Source organism: Thunnus maccoyii, chromosome 18, assembly GCF_910596095.1.
Source record: "Thunnus maccoyii chromosome 18, fThuMac1.1, whole genome shotgun sequence".
In the NCBI taxonomy this organism is placed as follows: Eukaryota; Metazoa; Chordata; class Actinopteri; order Scombriformes; family Scombridae; genus Thunnus; species Thunnus maccoyii.
In genome coordinates, this window is record NC_056550.1 from 6,202,428 (window position 1) to 6,228,936 (window position 26,509).

General features: G+C 39.9%; 1 protein-coding gene across 5 annotated transcripts in view; it reads left to right on the forward strand.

Moving 5' to 3' along the window:
• The window catches only part of LOC121884606 (paralemmin-1-like), a 29,096-nt gene extending 5,019 nt beyond the window's left edge, over positions 1 to 24,077 (forward strand). For 2 of the 5 annotated variants that reach the window (XM_042393482.1, XM_042393483.1), the window contains exons 3-10: positions 6,704 to 8,293; positions 14,305 to 14,356; positions 15,639 to 15,719; positions 18,298 to 18,416; positions 18,938 to 19,076; positions 20,015 to 20,039; positions 20,875 to 20,955; positions 21,984 to 24,077. In XM_042393482.1, coding sequence (XP_042249416.1) covers positions 8,280 to 8,293; positions 14,305 to 14,356; positions 15,639 to 15,719; positions 18,298 to 18,416; positions 18,938 to 19,076; positions 20,015 to 20,039; positions 20,875 to 20,955; positions 21,984 to 22,999 — 1,527 coding nt within the window. In that variant the 5' untranslated portion in view covers positions 6,704 to 8,279 and the 3' untranslated portion in view covers positions 23,000 to 24,077. Of the gene's footprint in view, positions 1 to 6,703; positions 8,294 to 14,304; positions 14,357 to 15,009; positions 15,171 to 15,638; positions 15,720 to 18,297; positions 18,417 to 18,937; positions 19,077 to 20,014; positions 20,040 to 20,874; positions 20,956 to 21,983 lie in introns of those variants that run through there. The other 3 variants (XM_042393484.1, XM_042393485.1, XM_042393486.1) reach the window with 3 other exon arrangements.
• The last annotated feature ends 2,432 nt before the right edge of the window (positions 24,078 to 26,509 follow it).

The window sequence follows — 26,509 nt, forward strand, 5'->3', positions numbered from 1 at the left end:
TGTGTTTGTTAGAACCAAGTCAGACGGCAGCAGTTCGTAAGGTGATGCAAAGTGATTGAAGTTCACTTTCATTGTATGCATTTACTTTAAATATGTCTTGTTGAGGAGGTTTTAGAAGCAGATCTAATTTAATTTGAACTTGTGGAAGTAAGTTTTTGTCTATGATGGTGGTACTAAAGCATTGACTCAATCACCCTCCCCTGGCTTTGTTCAGATGGGTTATTCACTGAGTTGAGGAAGTTGGCAGTTTCTTACGCAATTATACTGACAGATCGCTCAGTTTTGGGTTGAGCACTAACCTGAAATGCCATTTCCCCTCTGTCCCAGCTAAAACTCCCAGACTGTTGAAGTCCGTCATGTGGCTTAAAGCGGTTCCTGGAGACACAGGCTGACAACCTGAAAAAAGACCCAAGTATTCCAGGGGCCTGCAGCACACAATGAGCTGTCAGTTTCCGACCCGTGAATCAGCTTTGCAACATGATGGATAGGCACCACTGGGACACAAAACCTCTGCTCTGATTCTGTTGTTTGTTTAATTTTCTGATAAAAAAGTCATCCCTTTTCAGAGACATTACAGACCAACAAAAAATACAATTCACTGTCTCAAACACTCTTTCTCTCTCCCTCTCTCTTTGTTTCTCTCTCCCCCAGCTGCTTGACACAGTCATACATCTACCTCTTTATTTGTCTTTTTCCTTTCTCTGTCTCTGCATAATTTATGAGGCTCTCTGTCCCACAGACCCATTACTCTCTCATCAGGTGACCCAGTTATAAGGGGGAAGCCTGCACAGCAGATATGGTCAGTGCGGGGCTCATAAATCAACATTTATGGAAACATCATCCACTCATTCAGATGTAGAATGTGCAATCAGGGCCCACTCTGACTCAGTGATAAAGCTGCTCTAGTACTGGACTGCAGCCATACTGTGTGTATTATTACTAGCTATCATTGGACTAGGAGTCAACCATATTGGCAAGCAAGCAAAACTGTATTTATATAGCAGCAGGGGACATACAAAGAACTTCACAGAAAACACACATAAAACACACATATATACACATGAATTTGTTGCCATGTGTCTGGAAAATAAGGTCAGAATCAAGGATGGCACCCAGATTTTGTGACCTGTTTGATACTTTCCATGGAGAAAGAGGCTAAATGACAATATATTTTTTGCTACAGAGTTTGCCAACGACAAAAATTTTGGTTTTGTCTCTGGTGAGCTGCAAGAAGTTGAAGGACATCCAATTATCTGTGAGGCATTCAACCAGGAATTTAACGGGGTAGTTCTCCAGGGGACAAGAATAGTATGTGTCACTATGCATCCCTGTGACAAATGAATTATATCCCTCATCATGGAGGAAGGTTTTCACTATGTTCTCTGTGTTCTTAAGCTCCAATAACATGGTCTTGAAACAGGAAGCAAGGCAGATTAAGTGAAGTGGAAATACAAATGAAGCAGAAATATGAAGAAGGTATGCTTCAAAATCTTTCTGAGGAGCACAGACACAGAGGGCTATTTAAAGAAAGCACATCAGCAAAGGCCAGAAATATCTTTGCTATTGCCAAAAATAGTTTTCCCTCTTTCCCGTTTAAAAAAAACATTGCCAGCTGGTGTTAGAGACATTAACAATCAGCATTTCTAACAATCCAAAAGAGGGATGAAAATATACATTTTGAGAGCTTATCATTGTTTACAAGTATTCTTTACTGAATTGGTATCTGTGGCAGGCACAATAATACTAGAAAACAACAAACTGCTGAGAGGAAAATGTATGATGTGTACAATATTGACACCAGAGTCGTTTATTTGAGATTTTATATACAAATGGCTGTTTCAGTGTAGTTGAGACACAACTGCCTCATTTCTGTTTTGAGATTAGGTTGTAATGCTGAGAAAGTGTAAATGTATATGTAGCATGGGTTCATGTTAAATCAATAGGTCAATATAATTTTTGAGACTTAAAGTATTAAGCAAAACATAATTGTAAAAAGAGGCTTAAATATGTTCCCCTCCAGCAGAGTCAGTCTGATGGCGGAGTTTGGAGATAATGGTTGTTCACTACATGTGCCTATGTTAGTGCCATATTTGTCAATATGTAAAGTAAAACAATTCCTATGCATCGGTAGTATTAACTGAAAAGACCGGGCCTGTTCATTTAAGAAGATCTGACATTTGAGAACTGCACTCAGAAGCTGTGTAGTCACACAATTAAACTGGACATTGTGAAAAGTATCATGGGAATTATCATTTCACCAGGCCTCAGCAACATCCCTCTGATATATTTGCATTCTGTAATTGACTCTCTATATAGTCATTTTAATTGTGAGTCCACCTCTCCTGTATGGGATTTAAAATTGGGCTCAAATTCACAAGAGATTAATAGAAAACGATGTGTGCACATAAAAGAACTGATGAGGAAGACAAAAGTTGGAGCCTGCGCATATTTCACAAATGCAAAAGACAGAGGTGGGCATTTGGAAGTGTAATTGTTGCTGACTGTCATTTTTTAGTCTTCTTAATTAAAAAAAACACATGATGTGATGAATCCTCTCTGCAGTCAACAGCAACTTTGATTTCTAGGGACAAACTTTCTGATATTAGTGTTTCCATGAACAAAGTGACACAGGAGACTTTCATGTCGTCCTTTCTCACACCTCTGCACAGGAGCAACAGAGGGAATGTTACGCTGTGATTCTGTCACAAAGTGGTAGCTTGTTAGCTAGCTTGTTATCAAGCAATGGGTTGTATCTTCAAAGGTATTTTGGTGATTACACAGATGTCTACTGTCTGTCTCGAACAGTAATTTTTTTTTTTTCCTGGGGCAAAACCAACATTTAAATCTAAAATCTCTTCAGACTGCACCGTTCACTGCCCCAACTTGCCATAGCTAGCACAGCGGAGAGGCAGAGTTCTGCACAGTCTGTTCAAATGTTGGATCTAAACATTGGTTTTGCCCCAGGCAAACATTTTATCATTCCAGGCAGACAGCAGACACCTGCGGGATCACAAAAACACCTTTGAAGATGCAACCACTGCTGGCTGCCAACAAGTAAAAGAAAAAAAATTAATTTCCCGCTAAGGGAGTGCTATGTGACTGAATCACAGAGTAACATACAGAGAGCTGTTAAGCTCACACTGCATTGCAACGTGACGATGATGTAACTTGAACAACTAATAACCGGACATCCAATAAGTGGACAAAATTTTTACTTTGATGGATTATCTGTATGAAACAAGCTTCAAGTCTGCACAATTTAATTCTCACACCACACTGAGATGACTTGAAAATTGGAAATGAATGCATAAAGGCATGTGTTAGAAAATGATCAGTAATGTGTAGCAAATGCAATTTAATGTGTTAGCACATGCATGTTTTATATGCTCCTTTAAGCCCCTAAAGTGTTATTAGCACCATATATTGACCTTCAGTAAATGGTAATCCTTTTTCATGCAATGTGAACCCATTATATCTGACTCTGGGAACATCACTGATCCCTCCTGCTACTCTCAGGGGAGGAGAGAGATACTGTATGAAGGACAGAGGGAGAGAGAGGAAGGGCAGCCTCGAACACAGACTTCAAGTAAATATGAGACAGCGGAGTGTTGCGGAGTTAGGGAGCCACAACTGCTTAAATGGGGCCTCTTGTTTAGCTCACGATTTAGCTCACAGGTAGCCAGTGCAGTGGTAAAATACACATTCGCACATTCCTTTACAGATCAGATTTCCGCATGTGCGCCCCCAGCACTCCATACCCCATGTTGAATAAACAAGAATGAAGCAGCGCTGCCTGAGGAAGTAAGACAGCGCTCAATCCGCGGTTAGAGTGGGAGGACAGAGACAATGCTGCATAATTGCTCCTCATGTGTGTCATGTCTGTCAACTTCAGTGCATGTTGCATATTCTTATTCTAAGCTGGTTAAGTGCCAGCATGCCATGTCCTTCTGGCTACTTTGTGGGTGGATCAATGTGTTTGTGCACATTTGGTGAAGTCATATGTTTCCTTTGGAGAATGTGGGTGACTCTGTGCGTGTGATCAAATTTGTGTAGGCCGCAGCAGCTCTTTGATTTTCCCTCAACAGGAGGGAAATATCCCATGGAGTGGAACTGTAGGCTTATAGCATCTTAGCACAGAGATTAGCTTTATTGAGTGGCAAGCAAATGGAAATGGATTACGTTAAAGCAGCGATGACTTTGAAAGCTGTAGTTGTGTGAAAGGAAAGACACCTTGACACATGATAATAAAGCTGTAGACTTTGTAAACGGAGGATTACGTTGTATGTGGTTGACTCTCCCTACAAGCTTAGCGCGTCCTTTGTGTCTTAGCATGCAAAACATTTAAAAAAGAAGGGTCAGAGTTCAGTGCAGATGTCAGCAACGTGCCAAAATAGCTTGACCAAGCACCTCGTGAGTATTTCTCACACACATGTTCGCTAAAAACATGCAGCAGATGTCTGATTACATTAGTTTTAATCAGTTTTTGTCGCCTTTGTCAGCTTTGCTTATAACCTATAACTTGATTGAGTAGACTACAGCCTGGAAAACAGATGGGTGTGAGGTGGAAGGTCGCACACACGTTATAGAAAGGCGAGACTGGACTTCAATTGTTTCTCTGCGCACTGACTCGCTCATGCAAGACATACTTTTTAATGTGCTGCTAAATAAATGTTCATTACTTTCACAATAAATACATTATGGCAAAAAGTTTTATGTCGCAATCCATTTGGCAATGACTCTGAACCCATAATAGAAAATATTGATTACTCTTGTTACTCTAGCTTGATTGGAAGGCACTGTGGTTTTATTCTTGCTAGAAGGAATGCTTCATTACAGCTGTTTTATAGCAATGCTATATATAAATAATGAGCTCCTTCAGCATTCATTTTCTGCAGCATTGTGTATTGATTGTCAATTTTGAGATCAATTGAAACAAAATTAACAGGCTGTTGTATGGTTAATAATGTGGCAGTGAAGTCTCAGCTAAAGGTTTGAACGCCGAGCTGTAGCTGAGCCTTATGAGAGTTCAGCTGAAACCAAAAAAGGAAGGAGCAGTTGGGGGCAAAAAGAGGAGCACTGGGCCAGTCCTGCAGAGGTTAGCTTCTTCTGACCAAAGCAAAACCATGGTTATTTTAGGCAACGAGAATAATTCCTCTGTTCTTAAAAAATCCTATAAAGCACACTGCTTTAATGACATCATTACATAGTGTAGAATTCATCACTTACGTTCATTATCTTAAGATTGATTCACTTATTGGACCAAGTTCTATTTCCTGTGGTTGGCATCTCACAGCAGAGGAGGACACTGCAGTCGCCATGGTGGACACGAGCATGAAATGCAACTTTGGCAACATTTAAATGACGCCTGAGGCGACGGAGGGAGTGGGTGAACATGGCGATCCCAGCATCAGTTATGACACCACCACTTTAACACACTGCCAAAGTGTGTTCAGTGTGTAAGAACCACACTCACACAAACATGCTAAAATCTCTTCTGCAGCAGTTGAAGCTAAAACATTAAGTAATGTCAATTCACTGAGACTGTACGTTAAGCCACATCAACAGTTCTGTCAGAAAAACTGAGTGAGTCATCAGATGCATTGATACAGATCTTCATATTTATGGAACAAATAAATAGCTCTGTTAAAATGCAACCATAGCACAAGCATGTGACTGCTGCAAATTATTGTCCTCTGACATTCATACTTTGGAAACTGGGTGCACATGTATCAGATTCAGTCCCTCATATATTGTATGTTTAATTTCCACTTCTCTAAACCGCATTCAGCTCACTCTAGAAAACAGTACCACTTGCTTGGAGTATGCGTGCGGTGAGCAGGTTTTTTATACGTAAATATCCTTTACATCTGGCCCTTGGAAGGACTGATCACCACACATTCTAGTTAGTACATCATTTTCCTCTCTAGCAAGGCAGAGAGTGCATCAGAGCATCAAAGCATGTACAACGAGGAGTGCTTTAAGAAAGTTTGAGTGTACACAAGGGAGCGAGTGAAAACACACAGAGAGAAATGTACTCAGCACATGGTGTGCAACAGTGAGCAACGTCATATTTCACTGATCTGTTGTTTGGGGAGAGGGGAGGGGTTAAATAGTGTAGGATGCACAGGGCAGCATTCACCCTGCTGGGAAGAATGGTGTCTTTTCTTTCTAATTAACAAGTGCTTGACAGAGCCGCTCAGACAAACAAGGCAACAGAGCACACAGCAGCCATCTGCAGCAGCCTCGTCTGCCGGGGCTTTGATGCTGATTTGAGCCAATGATGAAGTAAGTCACACTGACATCAGGCTGCACACAGGCCTTTGAAGGGAGCAGACACACACGACGGCTCACAATCTGTGCCGCAAGATGACAACTCCACAGAAATAAATCCATCTGACAGTAGAGGAGGACCTTGAAGCCTGAAACAAAAACAGAATGTTCACATGAAACAAGACAGCAACACTAGTACCTGCATGACAGTGATGTGATGGAACGTGATAGGGTGTGAATGTACAAATAAATGTACGCGTACACACACTCACACCTGCACAGTGTGTAGAAACATTGATCAAACACACAAGATGATTAGGAGAGCAAACATGGCGTCGGATATTTACTAGAATGCGGTTAGGCTTTAATTAATGAATGAATTCATGAGTGTGTTGTGTGTGTGTGTGTGTGTGTGTGTGTGTGTGTGCCACAGGGAAGTCCCAGACACACTGCACATTGATCTGAGTAAGTCCCCCCTCCAAGGCTCTCTGGTATCAGCTGAGAGGAAGCTGCCAGTCCTGGCTGCCACCCAGTTTCCCCTGACATCTGACCGATTACATCCACTGATGGACATGAAACTCTGCCATTACTGGCCAGCACTGATTAATTACTCCCTCCATAAAAACTCACACTGTTATGTTGTTTTTTGTGCCAAATGCAATGTTCTCTGCAATTTACTGTATAATGGTGATCTAAAAAGAGATATGTTACTTGTCTGTCACTTTTCTGAGTTAATCTTTGGATTCTTAAGGGCTGATGTGATTCAACATCTGCTATGTTATTGTCACTTGACAGCTCAAAGCTCTTGTTCATGTATTTAAATCCATTTGGATAATGCTTTTTAGCCTTAGCTGTGATTATATAAAACACCACAACAATGTAGATACTTTTTTTTATTACCTGAAATCAGATTTTAACCACCTGACAACCACCTGGAACAGGATCAGTCACAGCCAACACTACTCTGAATCTCCAGGACCAGAATTGAAACAGGACTGGCTTTAAGTCCTTAAAGCAATCAATATTTTATATGAACAATTGGTCAGATGACTGTATAATGTGAAAGGTGACATGCTTAGTGACTCACAGGGATTTATCCCCCAACCTCGCTGTTCCTCTCAGCTCTACTGAGCTTTTTAGTGTCTTTTAGCATTTAAGTAACATGCTTCATGTACGTCATGATTCATTTGTTGTGTCTGTTTCTATTGCGTCGCATTTTGCTTTTATTGGTACACCAACTTTTCCATCTCAACCAGGCCTAAAAACTTTTTTGTACCTCTCAGATCACAGCTTTTACTTTAAAATGACACAAAAAGACTAAATAAATGGGATGGTAGTCTAAAGGGGGACTGTTCCATAACCAAAATCCCCTAATAGCCATTAGCCATGCTAACAGTTGGATTACGATGAATCCTTCTGACTTTTCTGATCCCTTAACTTTCTATTTAAAATTTAGAAAAACATTCTCCACACAGTGAGGAGCTGTGGTCCCCACTGAGGCTCAAACATCTGCATCTTGACTTTTCACCTACTTTTCTGGCTCAGCTGGATGTTGCAAACAAATACGTGCTCGCTTAGTCACATAGGACGGAACAAGTGGTAACAGAAGTGCTAACAGAACAAAAGTATGTGTTGGCTTTTCTGTGATCTGGTAATGAATATGTTGTATGTACTGGATACAAGATTCATGACTACACCCTCACGTACTGCGATTTCTTCTGGCTTCTGCTGCTCTGAAGATTGTTATGAAGATGACTGCGGTTTCATTTTGTTTCCTCTTGAGAAGAAGAGTAGGTACTCGTGTCATTGTACTTTTAAAACCAGAAGTATACAGCGCCTCATCTCTTGTGTACCACCGATGCTCAAACTGTTCACACCCACTCCTTCTCAGCTCTTACACAATCATGCTGTCACTTCTCACCAGACCTGACCAGCGAGTCGCGTGTTAAAAGGAAGTGACAGCGGTAAAAGGCCATTTTGAACCCCCTAGGAGGGCAGGAGAAGATAAGATGCCGCCACTCCTGTAAGTGATACAGACTTTGAAATCCATGTGTCTGCTTTTTCCTTCTTTCTCTCCATGTCCCTGCAGGAAATGCCTCTCCCACACAGCAAGAGAGAAGTCAGAGGAGAGTGACTAAAAGGGCAGTATAAGTCCAAAACATCCACCATATATTTTACCTCATTTGCAATGTAGAAGAAGGTATATAATCATTTCTCTTGTTTATGTCAACATCAAAGCACTGAGCTGAAATGAATTCCCTATCTGCATGATACAGTACACCCACTCTAATGTTCTTCCGGGCTGTGTGAGCATCAGAAGCCTCAATATCATAATTTTTTTTACCATAAGAGAAATTAACTCTAGAGAGACAAAACTGTGTCTCAGTATTTGAAGATTTTTGGACATATTTGGAAAACTTTCAGTTATGAGGACATGTAGAATGATCCAAATGCTTGCCAAACTGTTTGGCATATTTTGTTCTGCGTACATTGTTTTATCTTTTTTTGTGATAATCTAATATCTTAATTCAATGGCCTTTTTTTCCCCTTTTTATCTTGTTTGATCGTTGTTATTAAATTCCTCTTCCTGTCGTAACTTTGTATGGAAGGAATCAGGGACTTAGCAAGATGTATGTTGACTTCTGGTTGGGAGGATCGGAGTGGAAGTTTTGATTTGTGTGCAGGTGTTGCAATTAATTTTGATTTTGTATCATTTGACATGTGAAGAAAAAGGTGTGATCTATTCCCAATAAAGCAAAAACAAAAAACTTCAAAGCAATTGGCTCTCGGTTGTCTTTATATAGAGAAATATATACAAAAAGATGGAAACCACTTGAGACAGATACAGTAGAGACAAGTTCTGTCAGGAAGGTTGAAACACAACAGACAGCAACATGAAGCGCTCAGTTTTTCTTACTGTAGAGTAGAAGCAGCACAGCGTGTTTTCTCCAGTGTGTTTTTACAGCCCAGAAAAAAGATCTCACTAAAAATGATCTTAAATCTCAATTCTGCTGTTTTGTTTGTGTTTCTGGTTATTTCACAGAGCTTCCATTATTCGGAGGATGAGATGTTCTATAATATAAAATGTATCCACCTTAAAACACTGTGAAATCACTTATATGACATTTCTGAGGGGCCACTTTGGACATTTTTAAACATTTCAGTTACTTTTGAGCCATTATGAAAAAAAATGAAACCAGTCATTTTAACTTTCAATTACACATTTGTTTTCCATTTCACTATTTGTTGTATATTTTCTAGCAACTATTGACCATTTTCATGAATCATTTGGTCTATAAAATGTCAGAATTTTCAAGAGATCATGTTGACCTATTCAAATATTTTCTTTTGTGTGACCAGCAGTACAAAACCCAAAGATATTCAGTTTACTATTATAGAAGACTAAGACAGCCTGCACACGTTCACATCTGAGAGGCTGATCACAGATTCCTGTTGATCGGAAGTAATACTGAGAAAACTGTATTGAATTTTGCTGCATCAAGTAATCTTGTCTTGTTCATCAAGTCATTTTACTTCATAAAATAAAAATGTGCCTGCGTCCTGAACATCTGCAGTTCTAAATGTGAGGTCTAAATGTGAGTCATGTGCTGGATGCACAGAGACTTTCTGTTCTGTTCTTTTGACCGTGGAGATTTCTCCTGGGTCATAAACCTCCATGGAATTCAATCCACATCTGTTTGCCTTGAAACCTCTTCATCCCAGCACTATTAGTTGGTGCCCCTTTTGTCATCAGGCTGTTCAGCTATCGCGTTGTCTCACGGTCTCTCTGTGTCCAGAGGAAGTCATACATATGGTCTCAAATGATTAACATCCATCATATAAGCCTGTTTCCACAGGGCCACCATAGTGTCTGTGAAACACTGACTACACTGCCAGCGAAACATCAACCATCCCGTCACCATTTCTCATGTCATTAACCTCCAGGCGACACACTTGCTCACACATACATACCGTATCATACTCATATTCACTCACTCGGAGGCGGTGTGTTTGCTACTGCTTTGTGTTCCATATGTGTGTGTGTGTGTGTGTGTGTGTGCGTGTGTGTGTGTGTGTGTATCGGCTGAGGCGGCTGTCATGAGAAGATAGCAGTTCCCCCGGGGCTGTCAGTGACCTTGTGCTTCTCAATGAGCTTCTTTCTCATATTTAAACAGAGCAAAAAAACTCCTTCCTGAACAGCTCCTCATTATTCTTCCTTCATATGTCACACAGATACAGTGAACTTCCCACCTGTGGCTCACAGGCGCAAGTTGTTGTGTGTCACAGATCTACAGGAATTTGTCTTGATCTTTGTGTTTCCTGTGATCTCTGCTGTTCTTTCTTCTTTGTATCAAATCACTTGGCTTTCAGTGGCAAAGCTTTCTGTCAGTGAGATTATTAAGTAACACTAGCATAAAACTACTGCTACAACTCATGCCGGTACTACTACTTCTGTAACTCCAGCTCCTACTATGTTCATCTCCACTTTTACTTGGGACTTCTATCCTTTACATTTATGTTTATGTGGACACCTGAACATCCATTTCCAAAAATTAATCTGGGGTTGATGTCAGGGATCTGTGCAGGCCAGTCAAGTTCTTCCACACCAAACTGGAAACCATTTCTTTATGGGCCTGACTTTGTGCACGGGGACAAACACAAACTGTTTCCACAAAGTTGGAAGCACATGATTGTCTAAAATATCATTGTATGCTGTGTATTAGTTTAGATTAGATTCAATATGATTGTAATTGCGCAGAGTTAAGTACCAGTATAATAAAATGCAATTTAGACTTATGAATGAGTGATACTAAAAGATATACAGTACACAGAATGACACAGAATGAAAATAAGCCAATATGGAGTATAAACAGTATGAATGGATCAAACTTTGATATGTACAGTATGAACAATAAACATGTTGTATATTGTCACAGCACAGGTAGTGTAGGTGAAATTGTCTGGGAGTTATAACTGCATTTTAATAAACTAGTACATTTAGATGTACTACATCTTTATATTATGTTTTACAACATTTTTAAGTTGAAAAAAAAGCAATAACAGCTCATAGTTGTCAGTTGTCATAGTAATGCAACATGCATGTGAGTTTTAAAGCGTATAAATTGACTATCTGATAAATCTCAGCTTTCAACACAGCCTGAGATGACCAGACGAACAAAAACCCTTCTATACGGTCAAAGCTACTCGACTACATTCATCCCTCCAGGTTTCTAAAAATGATTCGCATTGAGCAACTGGAGAACAGAAAATCACCTGAACACATCAGAAATCTATCGCCTAATTCTAAAATAGGAAATGGAGATCTGAAGTGAACACACTCACTCATCAGGTAGCGCTCTGGGGCCTGAAGCAGATATTCCATTATCTCTGGTGAACTAACAAAACAGTCATTAATGGTAAATTATCATATATCTCAAAGGGTTTTTAAGCCTGCTGACTTCAAAGAGACGGTCCTTCGCAGTGAGAGGCTTTGATGTAACGTGTGCACAGGAAGTCTGAAGTCTGTCACAGGATTATGAAGAGAGGAGCATTACTTTTATATGAAGCTAATCATAATGTCTATGGAGGAATTCAAATTGATTACATAACATCATGGTTAAAAAAGTTGGTTTGTTACAGTTCACAGTATAATTAGCATTTCATTTGACCATCTACCGTATATTTTAATACTCACAAACTCTTAACAGGCAAAATAAATTAATATTTTGTTTCTTCTCCTTGTTTTGTTTTCTTTCATTTCCTGTCTTTTTGTTTCATTAACAGAAATCTTACAGCCCCGGCATGTCTCATAAAGTGTCAGACTTTTTTCTAAAGTGACTCTAATTGAAAACAGTAAATCCATGAAATCAGTAAACACAGTCTGGGCCGCGAGTGTGGAAACACGGTCTCAACAGGTGGAGCTAAAGAACACGTTACCGTCTGGACTGCTTTAAGAAAGTTCAGAGTGCAAATGTGTGAGGAATGCGAGCTGTATCTATCTACAGCTTCACACTTCAGGCCGACTCAGTCACACTCTAAACTGAGACTGTGTGAGCCTGGTCTTGGCAAGGGCTCAACTATTTGACCTGAGTAAGAGTGTGAACTGATCGATATCTATGTAGTACGGTACAGTCTCTTCATCACTCCTCCTCCTCCTCTGCTTTGATGAGCGAGTCCTCCATCAATCAATAATTCTTTGAATTTGCCTCCTCATTAATATGAAGGGCCCACCAGCTGTGAGATGCTGAAGGCTGGCAAAGTTTGTGGCCCCTGTTTACCTTTTCCTTTAGGTGAACTCTGTCAGGCTTTATTATGTATTCAGCTGTAGTAAATTTTTCCTCTCATCTCTGTGTGGCTCGCATGTGTGCCGGGGTGTAAGAGATAATGTGGGTGATGCTTTGAAGCCAAGTAAACAACACCCAAAGGAGTAGTGGGAATCAGCACCTCATTATCATGCTTAGACTCTCATCCATAAAGAATGAAGGTGGTGATATTCTATGTTTTTCTTACAGTCATGCAATAAGCCAAAACCAACAATAAATTGATCCTACTAACAAGTATTTTCTGAAGATATAAATGTTATTCCTCTGTTGCATTGAGCTCCACTGTTTTTCAAAAATATTAAACCACATCAATGAGCCACACTGTTACACTGGGTGACATTTTCCTTCATTAACATGAGCATAGGCACTATTGATCTAATGTGACCTGCGCATTTCCTCGCCTGTTCCATTTCCGGTTTCTATAATGAAAATCTTCAAGAGCTCTGATGCCAAAGTATCAGTACGATGGTGCAGATTATTTAGTTATTACCATTATTTGCATCACTAAACCAGGTGTTTGTTTTTTTAACTTTATTCGTCTGTTATTTGACTTATGAATATAAATCAAAACACATCTTTTTGCCCAGCTATGTAATATAACATGTATTTTATTGATAATATAAGTTGTAATAATAAGCTTGTTACATAATAAAAAGCCCAAACCACCTCATGCAGCAGATGTCAATGTACACAACACAACACATCTACTGTGCATCTTCTGGTGCAGACAGGAAATTAAAAGACAAAATTATGGAGTCGGAGCACTTCCTTGTTGCTGAAACTCAATTTCATTGACTGTATATTAATATTTATCTACAGTCAATGAGTCATTCCCACATACACCGTCCTGCTGCCATAAATACTCACCAATGCACCAAAAGTGTTTTCATCTGCTGGTGACAATAGTCCTGAAGAAATACACTATTTGAGTGACGTTTGCTAAAACTACAGTGCCCTGGTGTTTTAGGAAATTGCTGAGCCTTTTAAAAAAAAAAGTAACTATACTTGTGACCTGTCTTTTTACATCCGGTAGCAAGAAACGAATGGGCTTGTGCACCATTGTCACTGACTAAAGTCATAAAGAACTATGTTGCCTTGTTCCTTTTGATCTTTTTTGGGATTTGATGACAATACAACAAGGCTAAGAGTCATGCTAGCAGCTCTGTGAGGCTGTACTGAGATGCAGCAATGCTTTGAGCTAAAAGCTAATGTGAGCATGACAATACTAACATGCTGATATTTTGCAGGTATGATGTTTACCATGTTCACCATCTTAGTTTGGCATGTTATCATGCTAACATTTGCTTATAAGCAATCAAACAAAGTACAACTAAGCCTGATGGGAATGTCATTAGTTTTGCAAGTATTTGACCATAAACCAAAGTATTGGACAAATTAAAATGTTGACCAGATGATGGCACTCTATGAAAAGTAAGAGATCACCAAAGTTATTAAAAATCATCCTGTGAGAAACAAAGTGGTGGACTGATCACTGACCAGCAAACACACAGACATTGCCATGTTGTTCGCATGATTAGCTATAAAACTGGCATGACTTCAACATTTTTTTTACTAGACCAAGTGTCCCCATTTTGTGTATTTTGGTGAATATAATTGTATTTCTCTCCATGTTTTCATAAAAATCTCTACTTAACAACTTTTAAAATTTTGCCGGTTACTTTTTCTGTAATATCTGTTTTATTTATTTCAGGCAAAGCATGGATGAGGCAGAGAAGTACCAACAAAGGCTCCAAGGCATAGCGGTGAGAATGTCTTTCTTTATTTATTTATTTTTGCCCTTTTACTGGTCCACCTCAGTCCGCCTTAAACCATCTTCAACTCTAACCTCATGTCAAAATAATCTTACCGCACCAACACTGTCTTATGTCACTTCAGTGATTTGGGCTCACATGATCTGCACTGCCTGAAGTGAGCATGTGAAGAACATTCCCCGGTTAACATTATGGCCAATAATCACTGATCTGTGAAATGAAAGGTTTGAGGGCCTGAGTGGAGCCTGCTTGACCTCTCTCGAATATAAAATCAGCCGTGGCAGAGCACAAACACAAGTGACCCACTTCACCAGAGACGGTGAAGGCCTGGAGTGGACCTCAGCATGTTTACAGCTTACATTAACTGTACAGATACAGAGTCAGCATGCATGTAATGTCCTGTGTCACTGAACTATTTCTATCGGCATCCTGCCAGGTCTGCCAGCTGTATCTCCCCGCTTTAATCTGTCCGTTACATCTCCTAAAAATATCCTCTCTCTCTCCCTCTCTCTCTCCCTCTCTCTCGCTCAGTACTCTGCTTTCATACAGAAGGAGTTCTTGTCTTCAGAGATCATGACTGTAAAGGGGTGTTGCCATAGAATTGTATTAAAAGCGGGTGTAACCCACCACCATGACTACAGTGTTCTCGGATCAAGTCCTGTCTGTTGTTTGTAGAAGAAAATACAGCAGTTGCAGTTGTTTCAGTTCACATTAACCTGCTTTTTTGGGGAATAATTCAAGTTTTATTACATTTTTTCCACTGAGAGATTACTTACAGGAGGACTCTTTACATAGTATGTAAGGGGTAAGTAGTGACAACATGTTTATGAGGTTTAGACTACAATAATAATAATTCTTTGCAAGCAGTGTTAAATGTGCATGTCAAAGTAGTTGTGTCAATGAAAGCGCACAACATAATAATTTGCTGGTCTGTAAATAATGTTGAAGAAAATGATAATACGCAAGTTCTCATATATCAACAAAATGTGTCTAAAGGCAGCTCAGACAGTGTTGCTTTCAATAGTTCTGACATTTTCTGTGATAGTTTTGAAAATCAAAGGGTACGCGGGATTGAGTTGAGATTTAGTCTTTGGACAGAAGACAGTGACTGAAGTAGATACTGTAAAACACTGAGTTTTACCATCTTGCTGTATCAGCTGTGGTATGAGATTTGGTATGAGACAGGAAATACCAATTAGCTCCAAAGGTCTGCAGGTCTCCTTTTTCCCTCACATTCCCACTTAAAAGATTTCACCTTTTCTTCTGTCACCAGGAGAGGCGTCGCCAGCAAGAAGAAGAAGAGAAGCTGAGGAGGAAGACAGACGAGGAGCGGTTGAAGACAGCCCAGAAAAAGGTCTGCATCTATCACACCTGGGTCGACCAGGGTATAATGATACTGCCAGTGGCTTGTCTTAATTTGCCTGTGTGTCACAAAGGTCAGGTTTGTTGCAAAGGTGTATAGAGTGGAAGAATTCAGCTGGACAGTATCTCAAAATCAATCTGAAAGTGTGATCTAAATGACATCATCTGAAGTTTTCAAATGGGGAAAATTCAACTCCCATTTCTGACAGGAAACGGGGGTAAACAGCTAGTCTGGCTGTGTCCAAAGGTAACAAAATATACCTACCAGCACATCCAAAGCTATATATCTCATTTGTTTCAATCCATACAAAAAGCGAAGTGTGAAAACGACACATGGTTTTAATTAGTGAGCTTTAATCAGGGTGTTTCCCCTGTTTCCAGTCTTAATGCTCAGCTAACTTAGCGGGCTGCTGGTGGTAGACTCTTACCAAGAAAGCGAAAAGGTGTATTTCTCATAATGTTGAACTTTTCCTTTTAACAAAGAAGAATCTTTCAGTAAAGTTAGTAAAACTGAGTGGAGGAGCTACCCTTTTGTTTTCATTGTTCTCCCTCCACTCCAGCTGCTTAATGTTAAAAATCACCACTGGTGTATCCCACCCTCATGTAATGTCATGTCTCATGAATGTTGCCAAGCTGAGCTGCTTGCGCGCCAACGCCTAGCACAAGTGTTCTGGGTGGGGTCCCTCGGACTTCATTATGGCTCTGATTTAGACCCAGCAACACACAGGCAAGTAGTTTTCAGTTACATGAGCATGTTTCATGCGATGTACAGAAAGCTTGCAGATTTTCAAGACCACAACCAGGGATTCCTTGTTACTATGTCAACCTGATCTACAGCTGGTAATAAATTTAATTAAAGCTCTGGCTGTTCTTTTGTTAAAAATAATACGGTGATATGAAATGATAGAAATATCTAGAGGGAAAGCAGTGATGACAGAAAAGAAGAAAAAGGACATTATTTTGATATTGGGGATTCTTTGCACTAAGCTGTTGTGCATCCTATTAACTACTTCACTATTCCCTGCAGTACAAGCTCTTTTAAAAACAAACAACACACACAACAACCTACATTATCTATGCCGTCAATGGCCCAGTGGTGCATCATGCATGCTGTAACCTCCCACACAAACACATTTCTGCTTTCTCCAAGCACCCGTTGCCTCGGGGCGTGTGCATTGCTAGCGGCAGGGACAGACCATCCCCGCTGCAGTTGAATGAGTTTAGCCTTAAGATACAACAATGGCTCCTTCATCTGTGTGGTGGCATAATTTGTCTGTGTCTCTTACTTAAGCCCAAAGGAGATGATGGTATTCTCAGCATCTCAACTGTTTCTCCCTGGTCCCACCCAAGAAAAGGCGGGCTGATGTATTGATACATGGCAGAGATCTGAACAGTTTCATGTTCTGCTTAGATGTCTTGTTTATTCAAAAATATTCATATTTATTATGTTTATAGAAAGTTGTAAAACTGATGATGATGATGATTTTTTCTGGCTTCCACTCCAGACGTTTTAAGGTTACAGTATAGAAAAGCTACTCTGGTATTACAGCTCGCAATGAAGAGTTTGGGAGTTTAAAGTCTTTGGAAAAACAGGCATTGTCAGGTTTCAGGTTGTCACACCCACTCATAGCCCAAAGGCTAGCCGTCACTACAGGAGCAGGATGTCTGGGTCTCAGGGCTTTCGCACAGAGCTGTGACACCTTTTCACTGTCACTCTCACACAACAGCAGTCTGCCGGCTTTACTCATCCTCAGCAAGATACAAAATGGCAGCACCACAGGCTTTGCCTGGTCTGTAGAGAAGCCAAAGTGGCAGAGGACCACTGCCCAGTGTTTGCCTGTTCATCTCCATCCCTTGAATGACCGCCTCTGTTCTGTGTCAACACAAGCAAAAGGCTTGATGTGCAATGTGTTTGTTTTGGCCTTTTATGTCTCTGTTTTCGCTAAACGCCCCCCCATCCCCAAGTAGCAATTAGCTACTCATAGCCTAGCTAATGTAACTTGGCACAGCAGCTGTGTCAAGCTTAGGATTCCTCTACATGTTGGTTGTATGGTTGGGAATGTAGTAAGAATGATACTCTGTATCAAAAGAGTTTGGAGGGTGTTTTTTTCTCAGCCTCTCCAAAACCAAAAAAACATAGAGACAACAGTCTAAGTAACTGATTCAACTGCTGTTTAATTTATAGCTAAAGCAGTGCCAGCAATACTTGTAATTTTAATATTGAAAGCCTGCTTTTGTTTATCTGTGTCTGAAATATAGCACCAATGTTTCAAAAATGACTTAAGAATTTTAACGGTAAATCTGCCACCATTATCACTGGAAACTGCATTTGTGCCGTGTGAGAACAAAAAGCGGAGCAACAGTAACTAAAGAGGAGGAACACATACTGAGAAATGAGTCCAGAGAGCTCAAAGGGCACAATGTTGACATCAACATTTTCTTTTCTCTCCATCTCTTGTCTGACCCTGTCTTGTTTTCTGTTCTCTCTCTCTTGTCTGTCTGTCCTTTTGTCTCTCTTTCTTGATCTTTAGCTTGAACTTGTTTTCTTTCTCTCTCCTGTTCCCATACAGAGGATGTCCTTCAGGGACCAGTGGCTTAGTGAAGCAGCCCCAGCTCCTGTCCTTCCTTCACTTATCAGCTTCAGGCCCTGTACTCCATTGCAGGATGAAGAGGACGAGTACACAGCTGCGTGAGCCACATTTTAAGCTACATTCAGATGCAATTAATTTAATCACAGTTTTACAGCGTCAAAATTTTACAGGTTTATGGTCTAGGTGGGGGGGGGTGGAGGGTGGGGGGGTGCTGTAGTCTATGTAGTCTACATTCTGCTGGCACACAGATAAAAATATGTTCTGTTCACACATCCATTCCTAAAGATGAAAATATTTGCCATGAAGGAGGGAGCACAGTATTTTCGTCACAGATACACTGCAATATTGACCATGATGAGATCAATTAGAAGGATGCCATGTGATAGCTGATGTGATGGATTATAGCGTAGGACATACACACACACACACACACACACACACACACACACACATAAAGGCACTTATGACTCACAATGTCTCTTTTTTCTCTGAATCATTTATGGTATGAGCCCTAATGTGCTAAATGCCCTCCATCCTGTGCATGTACATGTGTTATTATTGCATCATTTTGTGTTGACACATATGTCAGTGCCAATGTGTGTTTGTGTGTGCGTATCAGGGAACAAACCATAATTGAAACCATGCCTGAATACGGGGATGAAGAGGTAGCAGATGACGAGAAAGAGGAACAAGATTCCCAAGAAGAAAGTGAAAAATCTGGCGACTTTACAGCCGCAGCCAGAACATACAACTATCAGGTGAGATAAGGCAGATGTTTCTAGAGTACCATAATCCTAGAAATGCACACACAGACACAACAGCCTTGTTTTTGACGGCAACTTCTGAGAGAGTTCAGCATATACAGTATAAAAGTTTATTCAACGATATCCAAGTTGTCTTGAAACATTAACTAAGTATCCCCAAACTGTTTCATAATTTGAGATGCAAGTTTAAAATGCACCATGTTCCCCTAAAGGCTGAACTTTAAAAATATATATATTTCATATTCATTAATGAATATGAATTAAGAGGCAAAAAGACCTCTTAGGTTAGAAGATGCCAACAGTATTCAGTTTTGGCCTCTTGCCACATCCCAGTGCTTTGGCATTTGTGTGTTAAATAAATAAACATTACAACAAACACAAAATAATCTACCAGCCTGTACAACTGTGAGTGCTTTCAGTTCTGTATCATGAATAAAAAATACAGAACTCTGCCACCACATAATGTTTTATCACTGCATGAGTAAATCAAAGGAGAACTTCACTCTGAATTTGTATTATAATAAAACAATTGTTCTGCCTGTTTTGACAAATATTTCACACTTCTAAGTCTCTGTTTTACAGTTTCTATTGCTCCATTGTGAGGTGAAGTTAATTGAAATGTTTAATTTAATACTTTAACATCAGCTTACATTTATCCAACAGGTTGCTCTAAACATATATTGTAGCTTTTCTTTTTTTTTCTTTTTTTACATCAAGCAAATACATCATAGCAGGTGAACTTTGACCTGCGCCAAATGTTCCACTCAACTGTACAGCCCAAATTTAGCTCAGTCTAACACTGGAAACCGACAGCAATGGTTGCTGGACGGAATAATCTCAGTGAGAGGGGAGAGGCATGTGTTTAAGTTGCAGAGTCAGTTTTAAGCGTCTGGCCATGAGCACTTAAAATTGTCTCTTTTCTTTACCCACAGGCTGGAGCTGACGAGGACATACAAGGTAAGAAGTCCAAGTCAGCTACACTGTAATGGTCGTTAGCTTGCCATCAGCTGCTATCTCTTCTTTGTCACTCATGACTATGACTGCCTGGAATCTATTCTTTCTTGACAGATGATAATTTAGCATAACTAAGTCTTTGCCTGCAGAATAGAACTTTAAATCAGGGTGACAGAATGGAGCCACGGCTGAGAAACAGCTCTACTTTGGCTGTAATGACATAACTTACTATATGAGAACACCATTAGGCCAAAGGTTTTTGAGTAGCAGCTGGGAATACCAAGAATAACCCTACAAATTTAAAGCCCTTTTCAGCTAACCACCCTGTGCACAAGTTACAGAAAGGTTGAGAAGGAAAGAAAAGCGAAAAGGGTGTTAGAGCAAAAAAGAACAGCCAACTCTGACATAAGGCAGTAAGCATGTGACTCATCACTATCTGAAGAATGTGTATTACAACACAGTTGGATATTTCAGTAAACAGAGAGAAGTAAACTGATGACTTTCTTCCCCTCAGGTTTCATTCAAGGAATGTTAGAGTTAAAATAAGGATTCATGCTAAAGTCTTATTACCATATTCATAGCTCCAGAAAACGAACAGAAATTTGAGTTCTCCTCATCTTTTGTGTAAGATAATATAAACTAATAACTATTGTGTGCATTTCTTAATTTTAAAAAGAGGGAAAAGCAGTTTTTGGACATATTTGTGGAAACAGTGTCTGAAGATTTAGGCTTCTGGCAGCAGATGACTGACATTTGAAGGCCAACATTGCTAGAAGACTGCATACATATGTGCTGATTTTAAAGCCAAAATTAATTTTATCAACTTTTTTTCTTTCAGTGAAGGAAGAGGCTGAGGATCACTTCTCCCTACATATGGCACAAAACATATTTCATGACAGTGGGCACGATGGCCGATCAGGTGAGGCACAGGAACAGACTTTGTTGTAACTTATAAATTTGTAGGTGTTCAGTATTTATTATGGTGTAATTATAGGGTTGTGTGTAGCACTGGCTCACGATTTGGTGGTTTGAGACCTCTGAAGTAGTTTTTTAAAGGTCCTTAATGTCTTTAAATTTCTTTGTGAGCAACCTCTTGACATTTAAATTACATAAATGCAAGTTAAAAAATTAAGGCCAAGAAAAAAATAGGAAAATTCAGAATTTCCCAAAAACTAAACCATCTCCATGACAGCAGAGTAAAACTCCTGTTGATGAAGGTCACAAGATGTAGCGGAAAGCTGCAGGAAAACCATGTACTTGGACCTTGTGATATCAGAAAAATAAAATCCTGACTACAGCCTTTTGTAAATTATGTGTTTTAGCAGAGCTGGAATGGGACCAAAATGTTTACCATAGAAAAAATAAACAGGGATTTAGGCAGGGGATATAAACAGTTATTTGCATTAGTCTCTCTCTTCTTCTCTTGCAAATAATGACTCCTTTATTTAATGTCACTCTGTCTGACTGCAGCCTTCAGGGTACGACTTAATGATGGGACTGAGGTGAATGGCATGAGAACAATGTTATATTTAGCCCACTTTCTTATTTCTGTTCGTTAATTTTTTATGCCCGCTGGAGGGCTGTGTGGAGTAAAAAGCATGCTGCATTTTGCTCATTGTGTCTCCCTATATTGTCTATTATGCCAACGCACATTAGACACACAAAGCTCTGATCCTGACCTGGCATTAACCTTTGTAACTCTCACTTTTTAATTACACCCAGGCCTATGATACATTTAAGGATAGTTTGAGTAGTAAATAAAGTCTGAAAATGTACTTGTACTGGAGGGAATTTTAATATGTATCTACAATTTAGCCTTGAGAGTTGTTTTGCCTCTAGCATTTTATCTTTTTAATTTGAATTCTGTTCTGAAAAACTCAAAAGTTCTCTTAAGTTTTTGTAGCCTCTATGTTTTTGAGACAACATCCCATGTCTCTTGTATTGCAGTCCTGGGAATGTTGGCAGTTCAGGTAGAGAGAGACCCCAAGACAGGTGCCTCCGTCGTCAGATCAGTGGCCCCCGTGTCCTCGCCAGCTGATGCTCCAATGGCTGCCACTGTCTTCGACGATGGCAGGAAGAGTATCCACGCTATCGGTGGGTCAGGAGGTAAACCCTCGACCGAAGAGCTTGGCCAGATCTTGAGCGTCATCGATGGGGTCGGGATGAAAGTGATACTGGATGAGGTCACAGTCACGCCAAACAAGGCAGGGACAAATATGGAGGATATAGAAGCCGACAGAGCTCCAGAGGGTAAAATCATGTCTTTTTCCACCCATCATGCAGTGTCAGATGAGAGCAGTACGCAGTTAGACAGCTCCGGAAGCCACGACTTTGAGGCTGAACTGGGGATAGAGGACTGTGCTGTAAGAGCGGGGAAGGAGGAAAAAAAAGAGGACGCATGCATGATGGTTTTTGGAGACATGGCAGCTGTAAGTGTGGGGAAGGAGGATAAAAAAGAGGATGCATGCATGATGGTTTTTGGAGACATGGCAGCTGTAAGTGCGGGGAAGGAGGATAAAAAAGAGGACGGATGCCTGATGGTGGTTGGAGACATGGCAGGAAAAGTAGATAAGATAGAGGATCAACGTTTGGAGGAAGGCCCAGTCACCCTTGTTTTCCTGGGATACACTGATGATACAACTAGTGAAAGTGTGTGTCTGGGACAAGAGGAACATGAAGGCATGCTCACTGCGGAACGAGTGATCATCACTGAAGAAGGAGAAGAACTTGCCATAGAACCTCAGGCAACTCAGGCAACATTAGATAATGTAGCAGATCAAGAAGAAAGGAAAGAGTCCAAAGAGGAAGCATTTCAGGACGTTCCCCTGGATGGAAATGGAGCTGAAGTTAAAGTCCATGGAGATAAAGGTGATAATGGGCTGCATAATTCATCTCCACCCAGTATTGCCGAGGTAGAAGGCACTCCCAAGCGTAAGACCTGTCAGTGTTGCTCTGTCATGTAAGAAATGATTGAAAAGAGAGACTCTCTCACTTATCATCAGCCTTAATCATATCATTTTTTATATTTTTATAACCTCACACCTTCCATTAGACACTATATGCTGCATTGCTGCCTTAATGACTGCTTTGAGAACAAAAACCCACCACCTGGTACGGTCTCATGATGGTTTTGTCTCTGAGCACACACCACTTCACTTCACTTTGCCAAAGAAAGAGACATTTATTATGCTGTATGCCTTTTAAAGCAGCTGTGGACTGACAACAGCTCTGTATTAAAAACCACTTCCTCCCCCTGGTGGACAAAGTGGTGAGTTTCAACATGCAGTCCTGCAGGCGTGCATATACTTCACATCTGAAAACTCAACTTTTTCTCTGCCTCGGGACTCGTTCTGTGCCTTATCAGCCAAAAAGATTTCATATGTTTAGCAGTGTTTCCTCAAGAAATGGAAAAGCCAAAGAGCAAAAAAAAAAAAAAAAGCATAGTAATTTACAGTTTGGGACACAAACATTTCTAACACCGATCATAGTCTGATTTATGGTTTCTGTTTTAAGTTAATGTTAATTTGAAAATTCTACATATTTTAAGGCACCTTCAAACTGTGATTGACATTTTTAACATGCTTTGATAATTTGGGATTTGTTTTTACCCCTCGTCTTCTCTTTTTAGACTCAAAATCCTTAAATTGGAATGTTATAGGCTAGAAACTTACATTAAAATAACAGGATTTGGTATTTCTCCGCCAGAAATGTATTATATAGATATATGCATTGAAACTGCATTAAGGTAATGTGCAGGGAAATAAAATGTACATAAAATATATTTTAGCAGCTAAATTACTATAGAAAATGTGAGGGGGAAAAACATTCAGCTGCATTAAAAATAATGTTGGTGGCTAGTCAAAAGTCTTCAGGGTTGGTGGAGTTGAACTGAGGGAATTTGGACTCTTTCTAAAAATCCTGGCTACGGCTGTGTTACTACTATCTGCTTAAATGTTTAATTATGGCTGTCACTGTAATTTGATTTTAAAAAAATGATGTATTGCAGCAGATTTTAACTGGAATATATAATTGTAAAACAGAATAAAAATTGGTATGTTTATTGTGTCTAATTTCATACACAAACAAACACAAAACACAGCAGTATGCAGACATATATACTGTATACATATACATATATGTGTGTATATACGTATACTGTTGCTGCAGGTCATTTGATCCTGCTATTCAAGGAAGAGGATTTGTCTCTGGGGCTCTCACATGTCACAGAGGACAGGAATGTGCAGGTGCTAAGGAGATCATCTGGATCATCAGCTGGATCATTCATATTTCCATTTAGCTTGGTACTACTACACACAAGATGACTGCAGCACTACAGTCAGGTGGGTCCCTTCCTCCAGACTTTCTACATTATGTGTCTACCTTTGTTCTTATTTGCTTTTCTATCACTCTTTTCTCTCTCTGATAGAGTGACATTCGTAGCGTAGCTTTATCTGGTCAAACTTTGTGATATACTGAAATATTAACAAGAATGATACATTGTGTATATGTATATTACTATCAGAACAGCATGTGCTGCATCTGTGCCCAAATACTGCATAATAGACGCAAGAAAATATAAACTATAAGTTATTATGAAACTGCACTCTAAGTAAAGTTTTTGAATACTATTTAAAGTAGTTGTATTAAAGTAGTAGTTAAGTAATCTTTAAGAACCTTCTTCATAACAAGGGGAGGGGAACATATTACTTGAAAGCAGGGTGGAATAAACAGGTTAAGCTCATTAAGACGCATTAATATGTCCTGTTGCTTGAGCTTTATATGGTGCTGCTGCCGTTGATAATCCTGAACTGCAGTGTTGGCTGGCATTAAGCCCCTCAATGCAAGTGTAAATATAGACTCATAGATTTAAACCTGCAGCTCAGGGAACCAGATTATGCCAGGACAATATTTCCATTAAGGAGAACATATCTTGAAAAGGTATTATTATATATTATTATATATTATATATATATTATATATTATATAGCACTACATTGTGTGTCCATGTTTTCTATGATGCACCAATGCAAATACACAATGCATGCAGTTACAGTGTTGGTAAAGAAGAAATGTTGTTACAGGACTGGTCACAGACCTCTAACAGTACATGGCCCGAACAGTAAAAGCTGTTATACCAGACAGAAAGACAGAAAAGCATAATTCTCTACGGGCAAATTGGAGAGAGTCTCTGTGGTCGGCCAGTCTGGCAGATACTGCATGTGCCAAAACAGGCAGAGAAAAGCCGATTACTCTTTCTCTTTGTCAGCAGAGTTTGCTGCACTAGGTCACAGTAGGGGAGAAAAGTCACCAAAACAACACAGTAGCTGTATGCCGTGCTAGAAAAAAAGTGATGTAGCTCCCAATGGTTTTCATGCTTTTTAAAAATACGTTATTAATGCCATTATCACATATTGATTACTTAATGCAGATGACTTGATAGAGATTTTAATAGAGGTGAAATGTTCAAACATCAAAGTCATATTCTTATGAGGGCATGCAGTAGCAGGACTGGATTACCAACTGGGCAAAGCAGACAAGCAAGGTCCCTGGTTTGAGCTAATTTAACGGATATGGCTGGCAATTTTGTATATTTATGTCAACAAATCTCATGTGCAGAGACAAACCAGCAATGAAATGATCTACTTACATGTATTATGTGTGTATCCAAAGCCTGATATATCTTATTCCTCTGTGCTGTAGACCTCCGTTGTTGTCCAAAACTATTAAAAACACATCAGAGCCACACTGTTGCAATGGGCCCATTAGTTAATTTTTGCCCTGGTGCCCCTTAACAGGTTTACAGCCAAGCCCTGTAGCCTATAGCGGTCCTATGATTAAAATATTTTGCTCATAATCCAGTGCAGATCCTCAATCTGTCTCATTAAAGATGTTGTTTAAACTTGTAAATTCTGAAAGCTCTGCCAAATAAGATTAGAGTTTTGAAGCACCTAAACCATGCCTCTGTTGTGCTACAGTATAATCCCTAACTAACCTTTGCATCACCTGCCTTCAGCAGTTTATCAGCACAGTTAATATTAATGTGTAATAAGTAAATAAAACTAGCAATTAAACCCATTAACAATTGTATTATCAACCATCATTGACACTTTCTCATGTGTCTCATATTTAAACCCAGAGAGGACTTAGAGGGGAATACAGAGTCAGCCTTAAGTGTTTTGAAGGCGTGTCACCATGGAAACAACAGATCCCACAACAAGACCTCAGTTTCTGGCCTCCCAGGAGGATGATGGTGTGGAGACAAATATGGACCCTGTGCCAGACCACACAGAGATGACACACAGCAGCTCATCGGTAACCTCTGGTGAAAGGTCCCAAGACGATACCAAAGTCCTCCCCCGTACCGCTGCAGTGATCACAAGGTACTACAGTGTGATGGATGATGAGGGTGTAGATGACGTGTTCATCCCACCAGCACCACCTCCATCCTACATGGCTGCTTTGCTGCCAGCAGG